At 33.9% G+C, this 19512-nt stretch overlaps 2 protein-coding genes and 1 long non-coding RNA gene across 4 annotated transcripts; all 3 read left to right on the plus strand.

Annotated features, from left to right (window-relative positions):
• Window positions 1-601: 601 nt before the first annotated feature.
• Window positions 602-5318, plus strand: LOC132055281 (AP2-like ethylene-responsive transcription factor AIL1). Of its 2 annotated transcripts, XM_059447018.1 has the most exons (10): window positions 602-994; window positions 1094-1219; window positions 1486-1843; window positions 2325-2407; window positions 2539-2547; window positions 2728-2816; window positions 3247-3320; window positions 3476-3526; window positions 3771-3847; window positions 4530-5318. In XM_059447018.1, the coding sequence occupies exons 1-10, from the start codon at window positions 823-825 to the stop codon at window positions 5072-5074; spliced, it is 1584 nt and encodes a 527-aa protein (XP_059303001.1). In that variant the 5' UTR covers window positions 602-822; the 3' UTR covers window positions 5075-5318. The 2 variants fall into 2 exon arrangements, with proteins under 2 accessions (XP_059303001.1, XP_059303002.1); XM_059447019.1 differs by lacking the exon at window positions 2539-2547 and having other exon boundaries at window positions 603-994.
• Window positions 5319-13469: 8151 nt separating this feature from the next.
• On the plus strand, window positions 13470-16916 carry LOC132055283 (uncharacterized). The gene is made up of 2 exons (XR_009414552.1): window positions 13470-14077; window positions 16516-16916. It is a non-coding gene; the product is annotated as an uncharacterized LOC132055283 (long non-coding RNA).
• Window positions 14071-15451, plus strand: LOC132055282 (leucine-rich repeat extensin-like protein 3). The gene has a single exon (XM_059447020.1). The coding sequence runs from the start codon at window positions 14494-14496 to the stop codon at window positions 15013-15015; it is 522 nt and encodes a 173-aa protein (XP_059303003.1). The 5' UTR covers window positions 14071-14493; the 3' UTR covers window positions 15016-15451.
• Window positions 16917-19512: the final 2596 nt, after the last annotated feature.

Consider the following 19512-nt stretch of genomic DNA (forward strand, 5'->3'; position numbering starts at 1 on the left):
ACAAACTTTAATTTCGTTATCATGTCAAGATATAATTTCAACTTTTATATATCCTTTTTTGACATCTACTCTAAATACTACTAACCATCAAAGGTTATGATGGAGCAGTAAGTACTACTTCATCCTTAACCTGAGGTCTCGGATTCGAGCCCTGCTGGGTACGCTGTCGATGTTTTTAGGAAACGCTTGACTCCTCAATGTAGGACTTTCGGCACGGATACCTGGTCGAAAACAAAAAAAATACCTTTAAATACTACTAATTCATTTTAAATTTCAATCATATTATGTCCAAACACGCATACTCTATAATAATCATTTCTTTGTAACAAGACTTCACTATCATAGTCAAGTTTTATTTGGAATCTACTTTCATGCTATGTTATATTTTATGTTCTCTATATTACTAGCATTTTACTATAGCAATAAAAAAAATATTCTTAGAAACGACACCACTATAAATTTGACTTTATCATAATATTTTAAAATATTCACCCAAATTAGTATGTGGAATGTCTCCAACTTTTGTATGCATACTCATCATGCGAATGTGAATAGAAGAAAAAAATGTTGTTGTCATCTTATATAATGTTCCACTAGTCCATTTGAGTGACCAGAGAAAATAAGACATTCATGGGCACCGGAAGAGTAACATAACATAAAATATATGTACACAACACGCCAGTCTCCTTCACTGGATCTTCGAACTATGAGCTCAAAACTCCACAGAAGAAGCTAGACAAAAAAGCCTCACGGATTTCTAGAGAGAGAGAGACAGAGAAACATACAAAATTGAGTTTCGTTTTGCTCTTCATAGTTATAATAATGAGTAATTGGTTGGGATTCTCTCTAACTCCTGATTTCAGAATCGATGATGAAGAAGAAGAAGTAAATACACAAAATCAAGCTACTGGAAATATTGACTCTAACCCACTAGAATCAACTCTTTTGTCGGTCATGCCTTTACCCTCTGATGAGTCTCTACGTATGATTGAAGGTATTCCAATTAATTTGTTTTTCTTGTGCTAGTTCATATGCCAAAATGAAGTCGATATGTAACCTTTTTTTTTTTTTTTTTTTTTTGGTTGAAAAATAGATTGTTGGAGGTATGAGAATCATGATATGAGTACTGCTACTAACCCGGAAGAAGAAGGCCCGAAGCTTGAAGATTTCTTAGGATGCTGTTATTCAAATTCTCCACCTCATGATGAACAACAAATTGGTGAAATCAACGTTAACATTCCGCCAAGCTTAAATCATCACTCTGATCACGAACAACACCAGCTACAAGGAAAATATTTTATTTCTTAATACTCTCTACAATCTCCACTTATCTCTCTCGCTAGAAAATAACTAACACCACCCTTATTTATAACAGTACGATAACTACTTTAACTTAAAACAGAAAAGCCTATTCCTATATAAATTTGACTATAAAAGCTTAACCAATTTGTGTTTCTTACCTCTATGAATTATTTTTTCCAACAGGAATTGGAGCAAACATGAAATTAATACCTTCACAACAGATGATGTTACCAAATAATCAATTTCACAGCTCTCATGAGTTCGCCACAAATTCTACAGGTAGTGTTTATCATGTGCCATTTGATGGAGCTACTTCTGTTTCTGGATTCAAATCGTGGTTACGCCAAGCTGCTACTGCTGCACCATTAATTTCATCAGTTGAAGAAATTAGTGCTAGCAATTGCCAAGCGCTTTCGCTTGCTACTGCTCCGAAAAAAAGGCCAGTAACTGTTAAAAATGTTAGTGGTTCAAGAGAACCGGTACCGCGTAAATCCATTGATACTTTTGGACAACGAACCTCTCAGTACCGCGGTGTCACAAGGTACTTATGCAACTTCTTTTTAGAGTTAATGGTCAAAACACTTCTAAACTACTACTATTACTTTTTCGCGAGTTCACTATCAGCTGTTACTTTTTTTCTACATGAACTATCACTATCTACATATTAAGACATACCTCGAAGCTGATTAGGCTTACTATTAGTTGTTCCCTTTCTTATCAACCTGATATGTCTTAATACATAGATGATGATGGTAATGGTTGAAAAAAGGAACGTGCGAAACACGAAAAAATGATATGTTTTTAACATTTTCTCATCTTTTTAACATATATTAACGGTATCCGTGCTTAAACTTTTTGAATAATTTTTAAATTTTTTACGCCATCAAGTTAATAGTTACATGTAAGTCTTTTTAATTCGTGGGATTTTAAACTTGAAAATAAAACGTAATACCTTCCGCAACATAGATTGATAGTGTATATAAATTAAACTCGTTTATATTTAATGAAATGGACGAAATTAGACATCGGTGGACTGGAAGATACGAGGCTCATTTGTGGGATAACAGTTGCAGAAAGGAAGGGCAAACTAGGAAAGGCAGGCAAGGTGTGTACTCAACTGTTTCATGCACTGAGTTTCATCATTTAATTTTATTCTCGAAATGTCTCTCTTCAACTATTAACTTTTTTCTTATTTTCTCTCCAACCTTTGCTTCCATTGACATGCGGATCAATCAGTCTATCTAGGTAATTGACATTCTCCAGTTGTTGCTTTTTTCTTTTCTACGTTGTTTTTTGGTTGTTTTTCTACTTTGACTTTGGGCTTAAAATAATTTTGACATTTCAAAGGGAAAACAATGTGTACGTATGTGACATTTTGGACTGTCTGGGCGATTAATTTAATTCTTGAATTTAAATTAACTTCAGGTGGTTATGACACGGAGGAAAAGGCAGCTAGAGCATATGATTTAGCCGCTTTAAAATACTGGGGTCCAAACACGCATATTAATTTTCCCGTAAGTACTTGTCATTTTCATATACAAATACATAATTTAACCTTGATGAGTTTAAACCTTTATGCTCTCACCACTAAATAACTTGATATTATTAAAGTTTTGATAATTTTTCACATGTATAAATCTATGTTACGTGCATAGAATATTTGTTTAAGTTGATCTATTGAGCCTATGTAGCATCCACTCCTGATAATTTTGATGATATTAACCTAGGGGCGGATGTAGAGTTGATTCATCTGAACCGGAGCATAAATTTATGTGAGAAAAATTATTGAATTTGCAACAAATGCTATGTCTTAAAACATAATTTTAAGAATACAATGAGTTCAATCCTAAGAACATTAAAGGTTAAACCCATAATTTAAATTTGTGGATCTGCATTAACCGATATTCCATTCACTAAATAGTTGCTTGTCATGTATAATCTCAGCTAAACACTTATGAAAAGGAACTGGAGGAGATGAAAAACATGAATAGACAAGAATTTGTAGCACACTTGAGAAGGTACATAGGGAGTAATGTCCCTTCCATTTTCTTCACTAGTCCTGTTTTACTTTCTTCTGTTTGATGGCCTGTTACACTGAAAAAGATGGAACATACTTGCATTCCAATCGCTAAAATTGACCTGGTAGGGGTATCCCATTTTTATGTTAAAACAGGAAAAGCAGTGGGTTCTCAAGAGGGGCATCAATGTACAGAGGAGTAACGAGGTTTGTTCGTAGCATTAAACCAAAAGGCAACTTTTTTTTACGATTAAAGTTGTTTTCACATTCACTATTTTATTGCTGCAAACTTTGCAGCTTTCTTTGAATGCAATTATCCATGTTCAATAATAGGGCACAGGCAGGCAAACTTTAAGATGCATGTGCAATCATGCAAAAACCAATAATCCATACCTATGAAAATCTAGCAGTATAGCAATATCCATTGATTAAAACTTAGGAAATTGGGCAGGCATCATCAGCATGGGAGGTGGCAAGCCAGAATTGGGAGAGTTGCAGGCAACAAGGACTTGTACCTTGGTACCTTTAGTAAGTAATTTTCTTGTCTTATTGTTTTACTCTGGTTTATTCAATTTCTCATTCAACATCTGTTCGCTGTCTACCTCAATTTTCTTGCCGGGCATTTTGTTCTTATTCTCATCAATATGCTTGAGAATTTACTGTATTACTATCATGCTTCGCCAGAACTGCTAATCGAGAGCAGTGTAGTCATTTTAGCTAACCCGGCCTCTAGTAAAATTTAATGGATCTTTTGGCCAATTATTTTGAGTAACGTACCAGCGAATTTAAAATGACAAAATTAATTTAGCCACGTATGTCAAAGAAACTGTATGTTTGATGATCATTTTGAAATTAACTCTTTATTTACACCAATACTTGCATGAGAATTTGAACTCGGATTGTGATATGTTTTTCATTTGTATTAGATTGGTGAAAGCGGGTTTAATTCGTGAGATCCATAATATAACTAATACTTAACAAAGGAGAATTATAGAGAATTTTAATCCGATCGGGTATTGAACTCATAGGAATATTGGTGTATTTGAATCTGATGGGGTATGGGTGTATTTGAATCTGATGGGGTATACTTTAAGAAAAAACTAGGATTTGTAATTCAAACTTAAATGATATAATGTTGGAATCAACTCATTTCAAACTTGAAATAGTCCAGCCTTCTGGTGCTCAAAATTTGTCATGCGTCTTATTTCAGGTACTCAAGAGGAAGCAGCGGAAGCCTATGATATTGCTGCGATTAAGTTCAGGGGGACAAGTGCCGTGACCAATTTTGATATTAGTAGGTACGATGTCAAACGGATTTGCTCAAGCTCAACCTTAATTGCTGGAGACCTAGCCAAGCGCTCCCCATCAAAAGATTCTGGCATCAGCCCGTCTTCATTTGAAGACTATAAGTCATGCACAACTTCACCTCAGCCCATTTTGGCCATAACAAATGGGGAGCAATTGCAACAGCCCATAGATTCATTCATGGACATGATGCCATTGATGGCTGCTGCAGGATCAAGCAGCAGGAGCTCTTCTGGTGCACCAAGTCCCAAATGCTCTGGCTCTGGTGAAATGAGCTGTGATTTTGGGGTCGGATTAGAGTATCCTCAGGCTTATTATTCATCCGTAGTTCAAGAACACAAGTTTGAAGATGGACGCAAGGGAAATGATGATAATTCATCGAGCTCAGGCCAAATTGGGAATATGGACCTAGTTCAGCCAGTTCCCATGTTTGCATTATGGAACCAATGAAAATTGAATACCAAGACTCTTTTAAGTGTTTGCATTCGGTGATGAATGATGATACAGTTCTAGAGATTAGTCTTGCTAGCTCCCTTAGTCTAAAACTTCCTTCCTGGGCCAAAGAAAAAGTAAAATCCTGATTTCTACCATGCTTTAGATTAAGATTTTTAGACGTTTAGACTGTTTAGGATAATATTAATTCGGTGGCAATGAAACAAAGATTGAATGCATTCAGCTATGGTGCTTTTAGTCAGTCTGTGTGATCATTAAACATCTTAGGTTTATGTAGCATCATTCCATCCTTTATTAGAATCATTAATTTTTCTCTCTCTTTTTAGTATGTCTTGTAGACTATAGTATATCAACCTTTAAGTAAAGGTCTCCTAAACACAGAAGCTGTCACGACCAATTTTGTGTTATTCACCAATCATTAGATTTATTAAATATGGTATAGATCAAAATGGGACACCAAAAGAATTAATTGATGAGTTGTATGAGATAATAAATTATCAAGACTGTTCTAAGGGAAGGAATTGAACTACCTATTATGGCTGGATAGAACATGCCATTATTTATTTTCTCACATTATAAAACAAAGTCAAAAGCGCCTATTCAGTTTTGATTTATGCGTATAATAAGATATACTTGAGAAAACTGAAAATGACTTAAAAAAGTTTTTTGTGGACAGACATGCTAACTCAAGTTGTTTATGTAGATGTTGAAATGATTGACATTTAACTATTCACCACCAATTTCCTCAGCAACGACCGCATTTTGCTTACTGAGTATCATAATTACTTGATCTCTAACTAACTGGGGGGAATCAAAAACTCATAAAACTTTAAAATTTTGGATCATCAACTTGAGAATATCATTGACCGTCGATGTGATGGTTTAAGGGAATGAGATTATACAAGTCAAATATTGATGTGAAAGAGCAGTGTTTTAAGCAGGAGGACTCCGTCGGTGCTGCCGGGCCCTACTACCAATCCTTGACCTGTATGAATTCTCTATATCCAAACAGAGTAACCTTTTGCATGAAAGGTCAAATTAGATGTCCGGTTCAAGGTGTCCCTCCCTCGTCAAAGAATAACATGATCAATTCTTTGTTCTCTACCTAGATTTTTTTCAATTGTATCCACATCTAAAATGTAAATAAATTAATAGCTCGCAGTAATTATGTTATAGTAATGAGCAGATATAGAAATACAATTTGAAACTTATGATTTCTAAGAGAGACTTTTAAAGTGATACAGACAAAAATTGGGCGACGTTGTTAAAAAAAAAAATTACTTTGTTAGATAATTACCAATAATTGGGTGTCTGTTTGAGTTACTTTCTCAAATTTATTTGGTAGTAGGTTGCATGCAGTTGCATAAACAAGATTTCATATCCGCGTGAATCAATAGTCTGATTCCTGAACTACAATATCCGCTTCTCGATAATAACACATTGAGTGGAGCTTGATAGCCGAGTAATCATCAAATTCAATCGTTTTAATTACACAGGAGGGTCAAAAACACACCGTAACTATCACTTTTTTTTTTAGTTTCATACCTAAACTATCAGAAGGTTGAGAAAACTCACTATCTAGTTTGCAAAATACACCTCAAATTATTCTTGAATGGCATGTGATCTACACTCTCTATTTTATATAAAAATGTTGCCAAGTGTTGTCCATGTGGATAAATAATGTCACAAGGGCACCTACATGGAAATTATAAAATAAAATAAAAATTATTTGTTTCAAAAAAACAAACTGAAAAATAATATTTTTTGCAAAATAATAAAAAAATAGTTTAAAAAATGGAAAGTTATTTTTTTTTAAAAAAAATAAGAAAACTAATTTTTACATTTTGAAAAAAAAAATCAACTTTTCCATTTTTCAAATCTTTTTTGTTTCTGATTTTCTAAATTTTTTGATATTTTTGGCAAGAAATATTATTTTTTTCATATTTTTTTAAAAATCCAGATATTTTTTTTTTTTTAAATGCTGATTTTTTTTAAATAATGCAGTTTTTAAAAAATATATATATAAATTTTTTAATAAAAAAATATTATTTTTTAATTTTCATATAGGTGCCACCATAGCATTACTTATGCCATGTGGATAATTTTTTTTAGAATATTTCAGCTTCACTTGCTTTTTGGAGAGTTCACACATTTAATTCAGGTGTGTTTTGCAAACTAGATAGATAGTGATAGTTTAGGTAGTTTTCTTAACCTTATGATAGTTTAGGTATGAAACTCAAAAAAAGGTGATAGTTAGGGTTTGTTTTTGATAGGGTTTGTTTTTTATCCTTATCTCTTTTAATTACTAAATTTAAAAATAAATATTTATATTTCGCATTATATTTAATTAATCTGGTATTGCAAGTACTAATATCAGATACTACTTTGTTTCTTGAAAATATTTTAGGAAAAGAAACAAGAGAAGTTTTTGCCTTAATATGCGTGCCTTCATGTCCAGTCTCTCTCTGGTTCTCTTTTTCCTGTGACAATTGCGTAGAACTACTTTTTCCTATACTGATTTTATTCCCATTTATTTCAACCGTCAGCCTATCTAGCCTACAATTTGACCATCACTAAACGACAAACACCATTGCCAAAGGACTTTCCCTTTTCCTTTTGCTTTTCTTCATTCAGTCTAAAAACGAAAAATATCAAATAAAATACTAAAATACTTACAAGTTACAAGAGATACCATCTCATGTTTCAGTTAAAATTAACAATATACCCAACTTTTTTATTAGCAATCTCGTGAGCTTGGACGTGTTAGTATTAGCAGTAACCAGTACAAATTACGTGCATGTTAAATAAATCAGGCTCACTGGCGCATTTTAAGTAAACTTGTAAAAAGTAGTAGTAATTTCAATTGTTATTGTTTTAAGGTAATACTATCTAATTAGATTTAAGTTTTACGTACAATATATACTTTATACTTACAAATACAGACTAGCGTAAAGGGGAGAATAAAATAAGAAAGAATTAAGGAAATTGCAAAGGAACAGAAAGGAGAGAATACATAGATAGATTCGATTACAGATCAGTTTCTGAATGCATTACTGAAACTGCTTTCGTGCTTGTACGAAAAGGCAAGCGGAGAATCTAGCTGAGTCTACCTCTATAGGCTTATCAATATAGTACGAGCAGAAAATTAGCCTATGAAAATAATTTACTTAACTCGTTCAAGTTTGGACGAGTTGTGAAATATTAATTTTATTATGTGAATATTAGTTTAGAGATTTAGAGGTTTTTTCTTATGGATCGGACTGTTGGGAATTCTCACAAGACGGCTGAACTCCTTAATTTTCACAGCGTAGATATCCTCAAGTGATGCAAGAATATTTTTGGATAACTAACCCTAAGTTGTTTGTTTCCCACAAAAATACGTTCGAGCTTCAGCTCATAATAGTGTATTTAATTACAGGTTGTAAGTAAGGTTTAGGAGGAAAAACAAAAATAATGCATATATCCCTTTTGGATGGACCCGTCAGCTCAATCCACCGATTTAACACCGAGTAGTGTTATTTACACAAACAAGGGGTCATTTGGTAGCAGGGACGGGATGGGATGGATTATAATTCCAAGGGATTGGAATTATCCCACTCAATTCCATCTACATGCAATAATTTATCCGTCCTACCAAACGACCGTAAAACTTTTCTCTTTTTCTTCCCATCTGGTACTGCAGCATCCCCATGCATCCATCTTTATACTTTTATTCAGACTTTCATGACGCCAACACAAATTTTTTTCTTTCTTCTGTTTGAGAGCCTTTCACATTTTGGGGTTTTGAGCTTTGGATTTTTCTGGACAGTTTTTCTGTCTCCCTTTAGCTTTTCCCTCTCTATTTGACAAAAGTTTGTAAATCCATATTCTAATAAAGCAAACATCACATAACAATATAAATCAGTCTCTTCATTTCCATTTATATTGTATATATTATTTTCTTATTAATCTGTTTTGAAAAGAATGCTAACAGATTTTAATCGAAAGGCAAGTTGTATACATTTTGTCTATAGCCAGGGTCGTGCACTCTGAAGCCACGACTGAGAGGAGAAGAAGCAACAATTCCCAATGCTTTTTTTGGTGTATTGTAGGTTTTGAAAGATACAAACAGTATGCCCACATGCCAATGGGCCCCATAGAAATAGGCCCACATTACATATCCATGGCCCATACCTCCTAAATTATGAGGCGAGTTAATACTCTTAACAATTTCTACAAAGACGTTCTCATGTCTCTTCAATTCCAACATCTCTTTGTATGCTCATCATGTTTCTTTTATGGGATCAACTGAAAAATACATTACTAATATGCTCGGTGGTGAAGCTGGGGTTATATATAAGGAAATTTACAAAAATACTAGATACCAAGAATTTAAATTTCGTAACTTAAAACAACTTTTATATTTTCTTATGTCAAGAAAATTAATAGATTTTACATATGACTAAGAAAATTATTTTTGCCCCTATTTGCACAGTATACATTTCGACGAAAGACATTTAATTGAACTCCTTGCCACAACACGTGGCTTTGCCACCGGATATGCTATTGTGTTGCAAAAGCTCCCAACCGGCCAGCCCACCAGTTACCAACAACCAGTGGTGGAGCTAGAGTATAGTTTATGACTACGGTCGAATTCAATAACTTTAAACTCTGTATTTATCTTAAGATATCCATTGAATATGTAAAATTTGAAAGTTAGCTATTGGGTTTTTTTCCAAAAGAGGGTTAGTTAATTGATAAACAGTACCATATGAGCACAACTAGTTTTAGGGCTTAGATCCAGAGAATATCATACCCAATCAGATCAACAATTTTGGGCTAAATCTTACAAGCCGTTCTTCGGTTTTGGGCCCAGCATACCCCAATATAATACATCATTTTTTTCTGCGGATTGGCCTTCTAAGGCACTGGTCTTTAATTTTTGTCCCTCAATTTAGTGGTCTTTAATTTTTGGCCTTCACCTAATACCAGCTTTTCGCGTTAAGGCAAAAGGAAAAAAAAATTCTTTTTGCATTAAGGCAGATTTTTCGCGAAGCCTTACTTTGCTTTTTTTTACTAAGCAGGGGTTCAAACCCAGAATCTCAGGATATTTTTGGTCATTTTTTTAAGTGAAGGACAAAAATTAAAGACTAGCAATTTGGGGGGACAAAAATCAAAGACCAAGGCCTTTGAAGGGAATCCGTGCCAAAAAATGCTTACAAATTGCAATCCACCAAAATATGAATAGATGGCTAATAAACTAATAATACATGCTCTTAGAATCGAACAATCTACTACTATCAAGTAGTGTGGTGGTTCGAATATGATCTTTTCTTTTGTTAAAAATTTCGAATTTGAGTCATGGATATTAAGGAGCTTTATTTTCCTTTAGTAAATCCCACACGGCTCCAATTTCTATATATCAAGCACACAAAACGAGACTAAACATTTTATCGAATATCATGGTACAATCTATCTTTTACTCCCTCCGTCCCACAATAAGTGTCACCTTAGTAAAAAAACACGCATATTAAGAAATAAATAATGCAATGTGAAGTTTATTAAATTATCCCTACATAATAAAAATAAATTATTTTTTCTTCTTGATTAGAGCATGCACAAGTTGTAAATCATCATTTAGATGTTACTTTAACTTGTCACTTTTTATCTAAGGATAGAGTTGGAAAAGCTAGCCAATTTATGTTTTGGTTTCCTAATGTGATACTTATTATGAGATAAATTTTTTGGCTAATATGACATTTATTATGTGACGGTCGAGAGTAATGAATAACGAGGGCCCTTTCGAAGGGTTGCATGAATTATGTTTCAAATTAAGTCAATAAAGCTATATTGGATTATGAATGGAACTTTTTCATCCTCTGCGGGCAGGACTTTTTATACAATTATTTTTACTTTTCTGTTAGATTTTCTTTTTTCCCTGTCAAGCCAAGACTTGTCCTCATAGCTGTCGAACAGCACACACTAACCTTTTGAGGGTCCATGATCCTGTTACTTTTTCCAGTTTTCCAGTATAGATCTGATTATGATGGAGTTGACAAATTTATGGGAGGAAAATGGAGAATTAAATTATAATTTTTTTGTAATAGGTCATTTTTGCTTAGTCTTTTGGTGGGTAGGGATAGAGTAACCAATTTATTAGTGAGAGTTTTTTATTGCAAAAAAATACATAATCCTAGTAGATTTTTGGCTGTCTGATTGCTAGATAAAGCTATGCACACCAAATAAGACTTCCAAAATAATGGATCCTAAATAATTGAATGTTAAGTGTGTGTGTGTGAGGCTGTGCAATTATTCTTGCAATGTTGGTGTACCTTTAGACAGCTACCTTTTTATTTTTTAAATTGGATTCTGATTTAGATCGCAGTTTCAAATCATTATGGTGAATGGTGAAAAAGGAACTACAGATGGAAAGATTTCTAGCAACCAAATAATAATAGGTTGGTTAAGATAAAAAATGTAATAAAATACGAGGACTGAAATAATTATAGCATGTAGGGCTGGAAATATTGGATTCCCTCGCAGACGTTATGGTACTGCACAATTCAGATTTACCAAATTATACTTTGTTTATTTCAATAGAGATCTGGTGAGATGCACAAACAATAGAACATGGTTTTCTAACATAGGGCCATACGGGCCTCCTTGATCTTAAGAGGAACATTTAAACATTTCGTAGTATCATAATTTTTATCTTGCATCACTTAGGTGTTGAGTTAAAGTTTCATTAGATTTTTTGTTTTCTCACCCAATATCTGATACTCACAATAGGATTCTAACTAATCTAAATTTACATTGTGTAACACTCATTCAAAACTTCTTTTATATCAGGACTCGAACCTTAAATTTCTAATTAAAATTGAAGAAATCATTCCATAGTATCTCTTCGTGGTTCCATCATAACTTCTTTTTTTCCTTTTATACCTTCTTTTTACTGAGTTTTCACTTGCCCAGTCACCCTAAAAACGTGAAAAAGGAGGCACTCTTACTCATACTCTTTACTACCAATTACCAAATGGAATGTTTTTTTCATTACAAGAAGTATAAAGAAGCCTCCTCTGTGGAGGGTTATCCTAGTCTAGTGTGCTTGTATTAGTAGACAAAACAAGATGAATTGAATATTATAGCCCCATTTGCGTGCCATGTTCACTTCACATTGCCCAAATCCTTTTTCTAAAGGATAATAAGATTATATAGATTTTATTTTGATCTTTTTAGGTATGAGAATGAAAGTCTGTCAGTGACGAGCTCGTGCTTCCTCGTTGAAAGAAAATTTTGGCTCTTCGATAAAAGCATTTTTAGTTAATTAGAGCCATGGATGTCACGGTAGTTAAATAACACAATAAATTACACCTAGGATTGGTCTCTATTAAGATAATATTCAGTAACAACAAGAGGATGTCCTTGTGAAAAAAAATCTTAATTGATATGTAAGGAAGTGTGCTTAAGCATAAAATGAGTCTAACAAGGGGAAGAGGATTAATTAAGTTTGGAAAATTATGATGTGATGAGGTGTTCTATAACATGCCGACTACATTACATATTTTATTGCGTAAAAATATACACAAGTTATATCCGTCTCAATCAAATTATAGTATATTAGTTCGTTTTTTTACTACTAATGCAGAGTTTTATGTACAAATCAAGCGATTATTACATATAACAAAAATGAAACGATTTCTAAGAATGGTTTTTATGTTATTTACTTTTAACGTATTCTTTTTTTACCTCTATTGAATCATTTAGCACGTTAAAATGCATCGTCTAACCATAATAATATGAGCTGAATATAACTATACTTTAAGGAATAAGAATCTAGTAAACTCCACTCCACGTTCCATTATCATAATTCAGTTTGTATTTTGCCACCAACTTTGTTCTCATTTTGCTTATTATTAAGCATTACTTATTTCGTTAATTCGATCAATGAATTATTAAAATTATTTTATATGCAATTTTTATTATAAAAGGTCTACTAGAACCAAATGCGCAAACTATTGTTTTTCATATTCAATCATTGGGAAACTTATGTAAATGTAGTGCTAGTCAAACTTAATCACTGGCAGGTGACAGTAACTCAAATAGACTAAATCTATAGATATGTATATTATATGTATTGATGGAAAGTATTTTACTGATAAGCTCTACGAATCTCTGAATGATCTCTACAATATCTATTGTTGTGAAAATAACTATTTAGCTAACAACATCGCTATTTATAATTGTATAAAAAATATTTTGATTATAAATTGGAAGACATATTCCTATATAAATTTCCAACATGTATATTATATGTATATCTACATATATATATATATATATATTTTTTTTTTTTTTTTTGGTGATTATTTTATAAGCTAGATTATTCAAAAAGTATTGGGCCGTAATTTTTGTATCATTATATAGGAACATATTCTTTATTAAGTGGTTAGTAGTATTTGTGTAGCAATTAAGATAGGTAGAATTACAAATCTACAGTGAATACAAATCTATAATGAAGGGTTTAAAGAATTACCAACAGTGGCAGCCGATGAAATCGTGGATCGATTTCCCAAATTAGACCAACCGTTGAATCCCTCTTTCCATTTCTCTCTCTTTCTTCCCTTCGTTGTCCCCCTTTTCTAATTTTCTCCATTTGTAACGGGGGATCACGTCCATTTTTGGGAAGAAATTTGTCAACATCAACAACAATAACAAGAAGATATTTGCCACATTACATTTATGAATCTTTGAGGTTAAAAAAAAAAAATTCCCAATCAACAATTTTTCTTGCATAGTTGAACCTTCCACGAAGTTCCTAAACAGATTCTTCAATTATTAACATTATTGGGATATTAATTTGAAACATTTTGGTTGTTTCTTCAAGATCAGGAAAAAAAAATTAGCTGGGAGCAACGGTTTTAACTTATTAGATTTGTGAGAGCTTGGATTTGGGGGAAAATTGTCAACATCAACAAGAAAAAGAAGGAGATATTTGCCACATTACATTTGTGAATCTGTGAGGTAAAAATATCTTCCCAATCTACCCTTTTCTTCGCCTAGTCAACCTCCCACCAAGTCTAGTTCTTCAATTATCAACATTTTGAGGCCATTATTTTCGAACATTTTGGTTATTTCTGCAAGATCAGGGGAAAATTAGGTATTCTATTTTTCTAACCCTAGTTCTTTGTGGAAGATTCGATTTGGGTGATTTGAACCTCCCACGTTTACAGTTTCTTTAATTATCAACATTTTGGGGCGATTCATTTGGAATATTTTGGTAGTTATTTCAAGATCAAGAAAAAATTTACCTGGATTAGCAACGGTTGAAAACCCTAGTTTTTTGGTTAAAGCTTCGATTTGGGGAAAATATTGGGTGATTTGAGTCCGACCCGGATGGAAGGACTTAATCTTTGTTGAAGATTTGATTGCCCATATGTATGGATCGAACTTGGATAATCCTCACATTTGGGATTTTCTTCATTTTATTTACTCTTCCTGTAAATTCACAAGGAAATGTAAATTCCACTAATTTACAACCACCACCACCTGAGAAATTGCCGCCGCCACCACCTCCACCTCATCCACCTCCACCGCCGCCATATTCACCTCCTCCGCCTTCACCTTTGGCCCCACCGCCACCTCATCCACCTCCACCGCCGCCATATTCACCTCCTCCGCCTTCACCGTTGGCCCCACCGCCACCTCCACCATCCACCCAAGGGGCCCCACCGCCACCTGCTTCAAAGAAAAAAGACGCGGAAAAGAAACATTTACAACACCGCCATCAGAATAATCCAATATTAAGGCCACCTAGTCAACCATCAAAGGGAAAGAAGCTAAATTGGGGGAAGAGACTTGGGTTAATGTTTGTGGGTATTGCAGCGATATTGCAAGTTTGTGTGGTGGCATTTTTGATAATCAAGAGAAGGCAATTGTTGAAGGCAGATTCTAGATTTTGAAGGCCAACAATTTCAATTTCAATCTGTTATGGGTTCTATTTGTTTGCCTAATTATTGTTAGCTCGTCGGGGAGCATGTTTTATATAGCTAAAGAGTTATACAGATTGAGATTCTTTGAACAACGGATGAATATGGCACTCCATGGATTACAAAAAATTAAGGATTCAGCAGAAGATTGGTGTCGATCCACATTTCTGTTTTTGCTCTTGTAAATTGGTAATTCTTGATTGGCATTATTAGCAAGTTTCCTTTTTTTTTTGGGGATTTTGTTCATTTTCCTTATGACATTTTGTTGTGAATATTACGGTTTTTCCTTTATGACTATGTGAATGACTAGGACTAATTGATGTTTTCTCTGCTGTGCCAGTATTTTGGAAAGTTACCTCCTTGTACTTGGCTTATTGCTTTTGGTGAACTTTTTATTTAATGTGGAGCCTAAAGTAATGATTGAGTCCGCCAGTGATCTGAATTTATGAAGAGAAATGTTGCAAAGTTACATATGTTATGCATCATTGCCTTTTTTTGGGTGGAATATTTTTCTATGTTGTCATGAGGTTTGTTCTGCATTTTCACAAAATCTACTGTGATTTCTGGAATCCATTTGCCATTTGCCCTTCTTTGATACTTGATTGGTCATATCTGAAGAATCATTTTCAAGTTCTCAACCAGGAACATATTTTGGTTACTTGTTGTTTATCTGTGTATAGCATGACTTAAGTATCCATATAACAAGAATAATACTGTTTAAGGGAAAAAAATAGGTGTCGAATTTGTTTCAGAAACCTGAGTTTTTAAGATTTTCTTAGACGTCTATATGATAGAAGGCCCACCTCTACCAGTGTATTGGAATTAAAAGGATCATTGCCGAAGCCTTTACCTGTTTACTAGAATTAACTAGTTAAAGCTATGCGAGAAGACGAATAATAAAAATAAAGTTCAGGAGAAGATGTGTTCACTAGAATTTACTAGTAGTAGCACCCACGGGTGGCTTGGTGATCAATGAAGTGGGAGGAGAACCATGAGGTCTCCGGTTCAAATCCAACGGAGACAAAAACACCAGGTGATTTTCTTCCATCCGTCTAAGCCTCGGTGGACAAAGTTACCTAATACCTTTTGCTGGTGGGAGGTAGCAGGTATCTCATGGAATTAGTCGAGGTGGGCACAAGTTGGCCCGGACATCACAGTTATTAAAAAGTGGATGAAGTCGTTGAGTCTGGAATTGAAATAATCCTCTTTAAACTTCAGGCGAACACGAGGCTTGCTTTGGTACAGAGTGAGGGGTGTGTAATTGAGTACTCTTGTGTAATTCATAGTAGAACATAGTTTGACATTAGCGCAACTGAAACTTAAATTGCATTTGTTAGTAATATTTCTTGATAAACTTTTAGTGAGGTATGAAGTTATGTTTAGAGGCAATTATGGCTTGGTTTTTCATTTTTAATTGTAGTAGTGTGTGTCTACGAAATGCCGATTCTTGACTGTTAATTTTTCATATTGTAGGTCATAAAGGAAAGTTTTAAGATGACATCTTGCCTCCTATATCATTTTTAAGCAACTGGCCGGGATTTGTTATGAAGGACATTAAAGATTACCTATTTTCTGTCTGGTAAGAAGTGGACCTTGTAAGGGAGGCAAGGATACTTGTTAGAGGCATTAGTTGTCATTGTCGAGCTGTAATGCTATTTGTACCATAGAGATTGCACCTCAAGAAAACCATTTATTTATGGGTTAATACAATTATAATATTGTCTCTGATACTGTATACTAAGAAGGCAGAATTACTTGGGTATCTATATAGAATGTACCATCAGACTTGAAAAGTTATAAACATCGTTAAATACAGGTTGTCTTTATTTTAGTCTGAAATATGTTGCTTTTGCAATAATGTGAAGAATTGTCAATCCTTTTTTCCTTTGTGCATGGTGGCCTGTGTTATTTATCATCATCGTTGCATATTTGAGTTTAATTTTGTGGCATTTACTTTATTCTGGAGATTGCTGCTTACTCTAAATCAAGTTGTGGCAGTGCTTTTACTCTCTAAATTTACCTGGAAATTCCCTGTTCGTACTTATCTCGGTTGACTTGTAATTCTAAGTTTCACAAAGCTTGTGTTTTGGGCTTTTTTGTTGGCAATTTCTTTTGGCAGGTAGTCTTATTAATGGGTAGCCCAATTGCCTTTCGTTAACTTATGTAGGAATTCCATCCAATAGCCAGTTTTCACCCTGCTATTTAAGTTATATCCGATTTTTGAAATGATTTACCTTATAGCCAGTGCTGACAAATTTTAGACGAAAGTGTAGCTGCCCTTCTTCTTTTCTCTCTCACACACACATGAGACTCTGAGAATTACTGCTCGGATATGAAATACTCAGTGGGAACTCCATTGTTCTCTTTCTCCCATCACCAGCACATGGTGAATTGCTTCAGTGTCGACAACTCGAGGAAAAATTGAAACTCAAGTTATGCCTTAAATACGGGTCCTAAAATCGGCTATCTGTGCGCTTGAGCCTTGAGTTATTATTTTTAGTTTGCTTTATGTATACAGCTAAAATCCAGAAGCTATATTTAGGCTTTTATCACCATTGGTCGAGTATTATGTTATTAGCCCAAACCAGTTCCTCAACTCAGGACTAAGGCCAGCGCAGCTTTACAAGTTGTAAATACTGGACACAATAATCTCTACGCTATCACATCATGTTCCAAAATTTCATTAGGATAAAGGATTATTATAAAAGGAAATTGTAAGGAGTTTCCGTATTAAAGATAAATCCACTGTTTGGAAACCTGAAGTTTGAGTATACTACAGTGGGTTCATTTACATTATATAGGTCTGTCATACCTCTAGGGAAGAAGAAACAACTCTAGTTATGTAGAGAGAAGTTTCTATTGGTAAAAAATAAAAATTGAATGTTATTTATCATTAAGCTGGTGCCACATGAATATTAAGTAAATTTCAAGCAATAGTATCTATCTAGCAATATTTGAACATATTGTTATTTTGGACAAAACAAAGATTCAACTTCATGTGGATGCTAAATCTGTTATGACTTTCCAGAATGAGCATCATTTATTATAAAAATTTAACGTTAATATTTTTTTTCCAGCTTCTAATGGAGACTTATTTAACGTTAATATTAGATATCACATAATGTTTGTTAGGCTATTATTCCACGGAATCTGTTAAGTGTTAACAGTGGGTATACACTAAAAGATAGGTTGAGGATTATGTGCTACAGCCTACAGAAATAGGTCGAATCATAGGAGAAGGTGTCTTGTCTAAGTTTGCAGAGACGGATACACTTTTGCTTACGGGTCGGCATAATCCAATAGTTTTTGTCCAAATGTTGTATTTGTCTTTAAATTCACTAAATATATATATGAATTATTTATTCAAAACCCAATGAGATGTCTTTTATAGAATTCAGAACCCCTAAACCCAAAATTCTAACTTTGTCTCTGTTACAAGCTAGCATTGCACCATGTCAGACGCCAATCAAGGCTAAATTTCCTCCATAGTTTGGCTTCTTGTGTACCGACTTCAATTGTGAAATCCTTTAGTGGAAGGACAATTGCTATTGTCCACATAATTCCTTTCCTAGCTACTTAGTAAGATATACAATTGTATACTTTGATGCCTTTCTGGATTCGAGCTGTCAGATGTGTCTTCTTATATAGACTTCTCCTTTTCCTACCTTTTTCCCACCATGTGCCCTTAATTAGGACCACTTTCATTAACTCAACTCCCTCGCCTTATGGCCATTTGCACAAGTAATCTTTTTTATGTCACTGTTTAAATTCTGTACCCTGTTATTCTAATTTCTAATGACCTAAATTTATTTGCAAAAAGGAGAAATTTACCCAAACAACTTTTGGAGGCGAAATTAAACCCAACTGAATTAACTTAGAATTTGAAAAGTGGACTAAAAGGGGCCATATGGTGCCCCATTGAACTTTCTATAACATTTGTACTGTGATAGAAAATATAGAAGAGAAATATCATGTTGCCATGATAAAACAATGCACGAGCGACCAATACTCTTTGAAATGATATTTTGATTGTTAAGTCGGACCTATCAAATGGAAAATCAAGATATCCCACGATCACATGACCTCTTAATGAACTAATAATGTATATAACACCAAAAAGATACTCCTTGTTTTTATTCTTTTACCTTTTTTGTCGATTTCTTCATGGGTCACATGGTAATTAACAATGAAAAGAAGTTACACAAAACTATAAGCTATAAGGATACTTTTAACAGAGCAAGTCATTTTGAGGATGATTTGGCTCAAAATGGACTTATATCACAAATGTTAGCAGTATTTTTGGTTGGCGTCATTTTGAGGATGATTTGGCTCAAAATGGACTTATATCACAGAATGTTACCAGTATTTTTGGTTGGCTTAACCGAACAACTGATATCATAACCTATTGTTTGGCGGATGAGTGATTGCGTGGGACTCAATTTACCACTTTTACCTAGCCAAGTTGCTCTG

This window comes from Lycium ferocissimum, chromosome 5 (assembly GCF_029784015.1).
Source record: "Lycium ferocissimum isolate CSIRO_LF1 chromosome 5, AGI_CSIRO_Lferr_CH_V1, whole genome shotgun sequence".
In the NCBI taxonomy this organism is placed as follows: domain Eukaryota; kingdom Viridiplantae; phylum Streptophyta; class Magnoliopsida; order Solanales; family Solanaceae; genus Lycium; species Lycium ferocissimum.

Coding starts and splice junctions, on each gene's coding strand:
- LOC132055281 (XM_059447018.1), top strand. CDS start 823: ATGAGTAATTGGTTGGGATTCTCTCTAACTCCTGATTTCAGAATCGAT. Junction 1,220..1,485: donor TCATGATGAACAACAAATTG/GTGAAATCAACG, acceptor TTTTTCCAACAG/GAATTGGAGCAAACATGAAA. Junction 3,527..3,770: donor ATGTACAGAGGAGTAACGAG/GTTTGTTCGTAG, acceptor GAAATTGGGCAG/GCATCATCAGCATGGGAGGT.
- LOC132055282 (XM_059447020.1), top strand. CDS start 14,494: ATGGATCGAACTTGGATAATCCTCACATTTGGGATTTTCTTCATTTTA.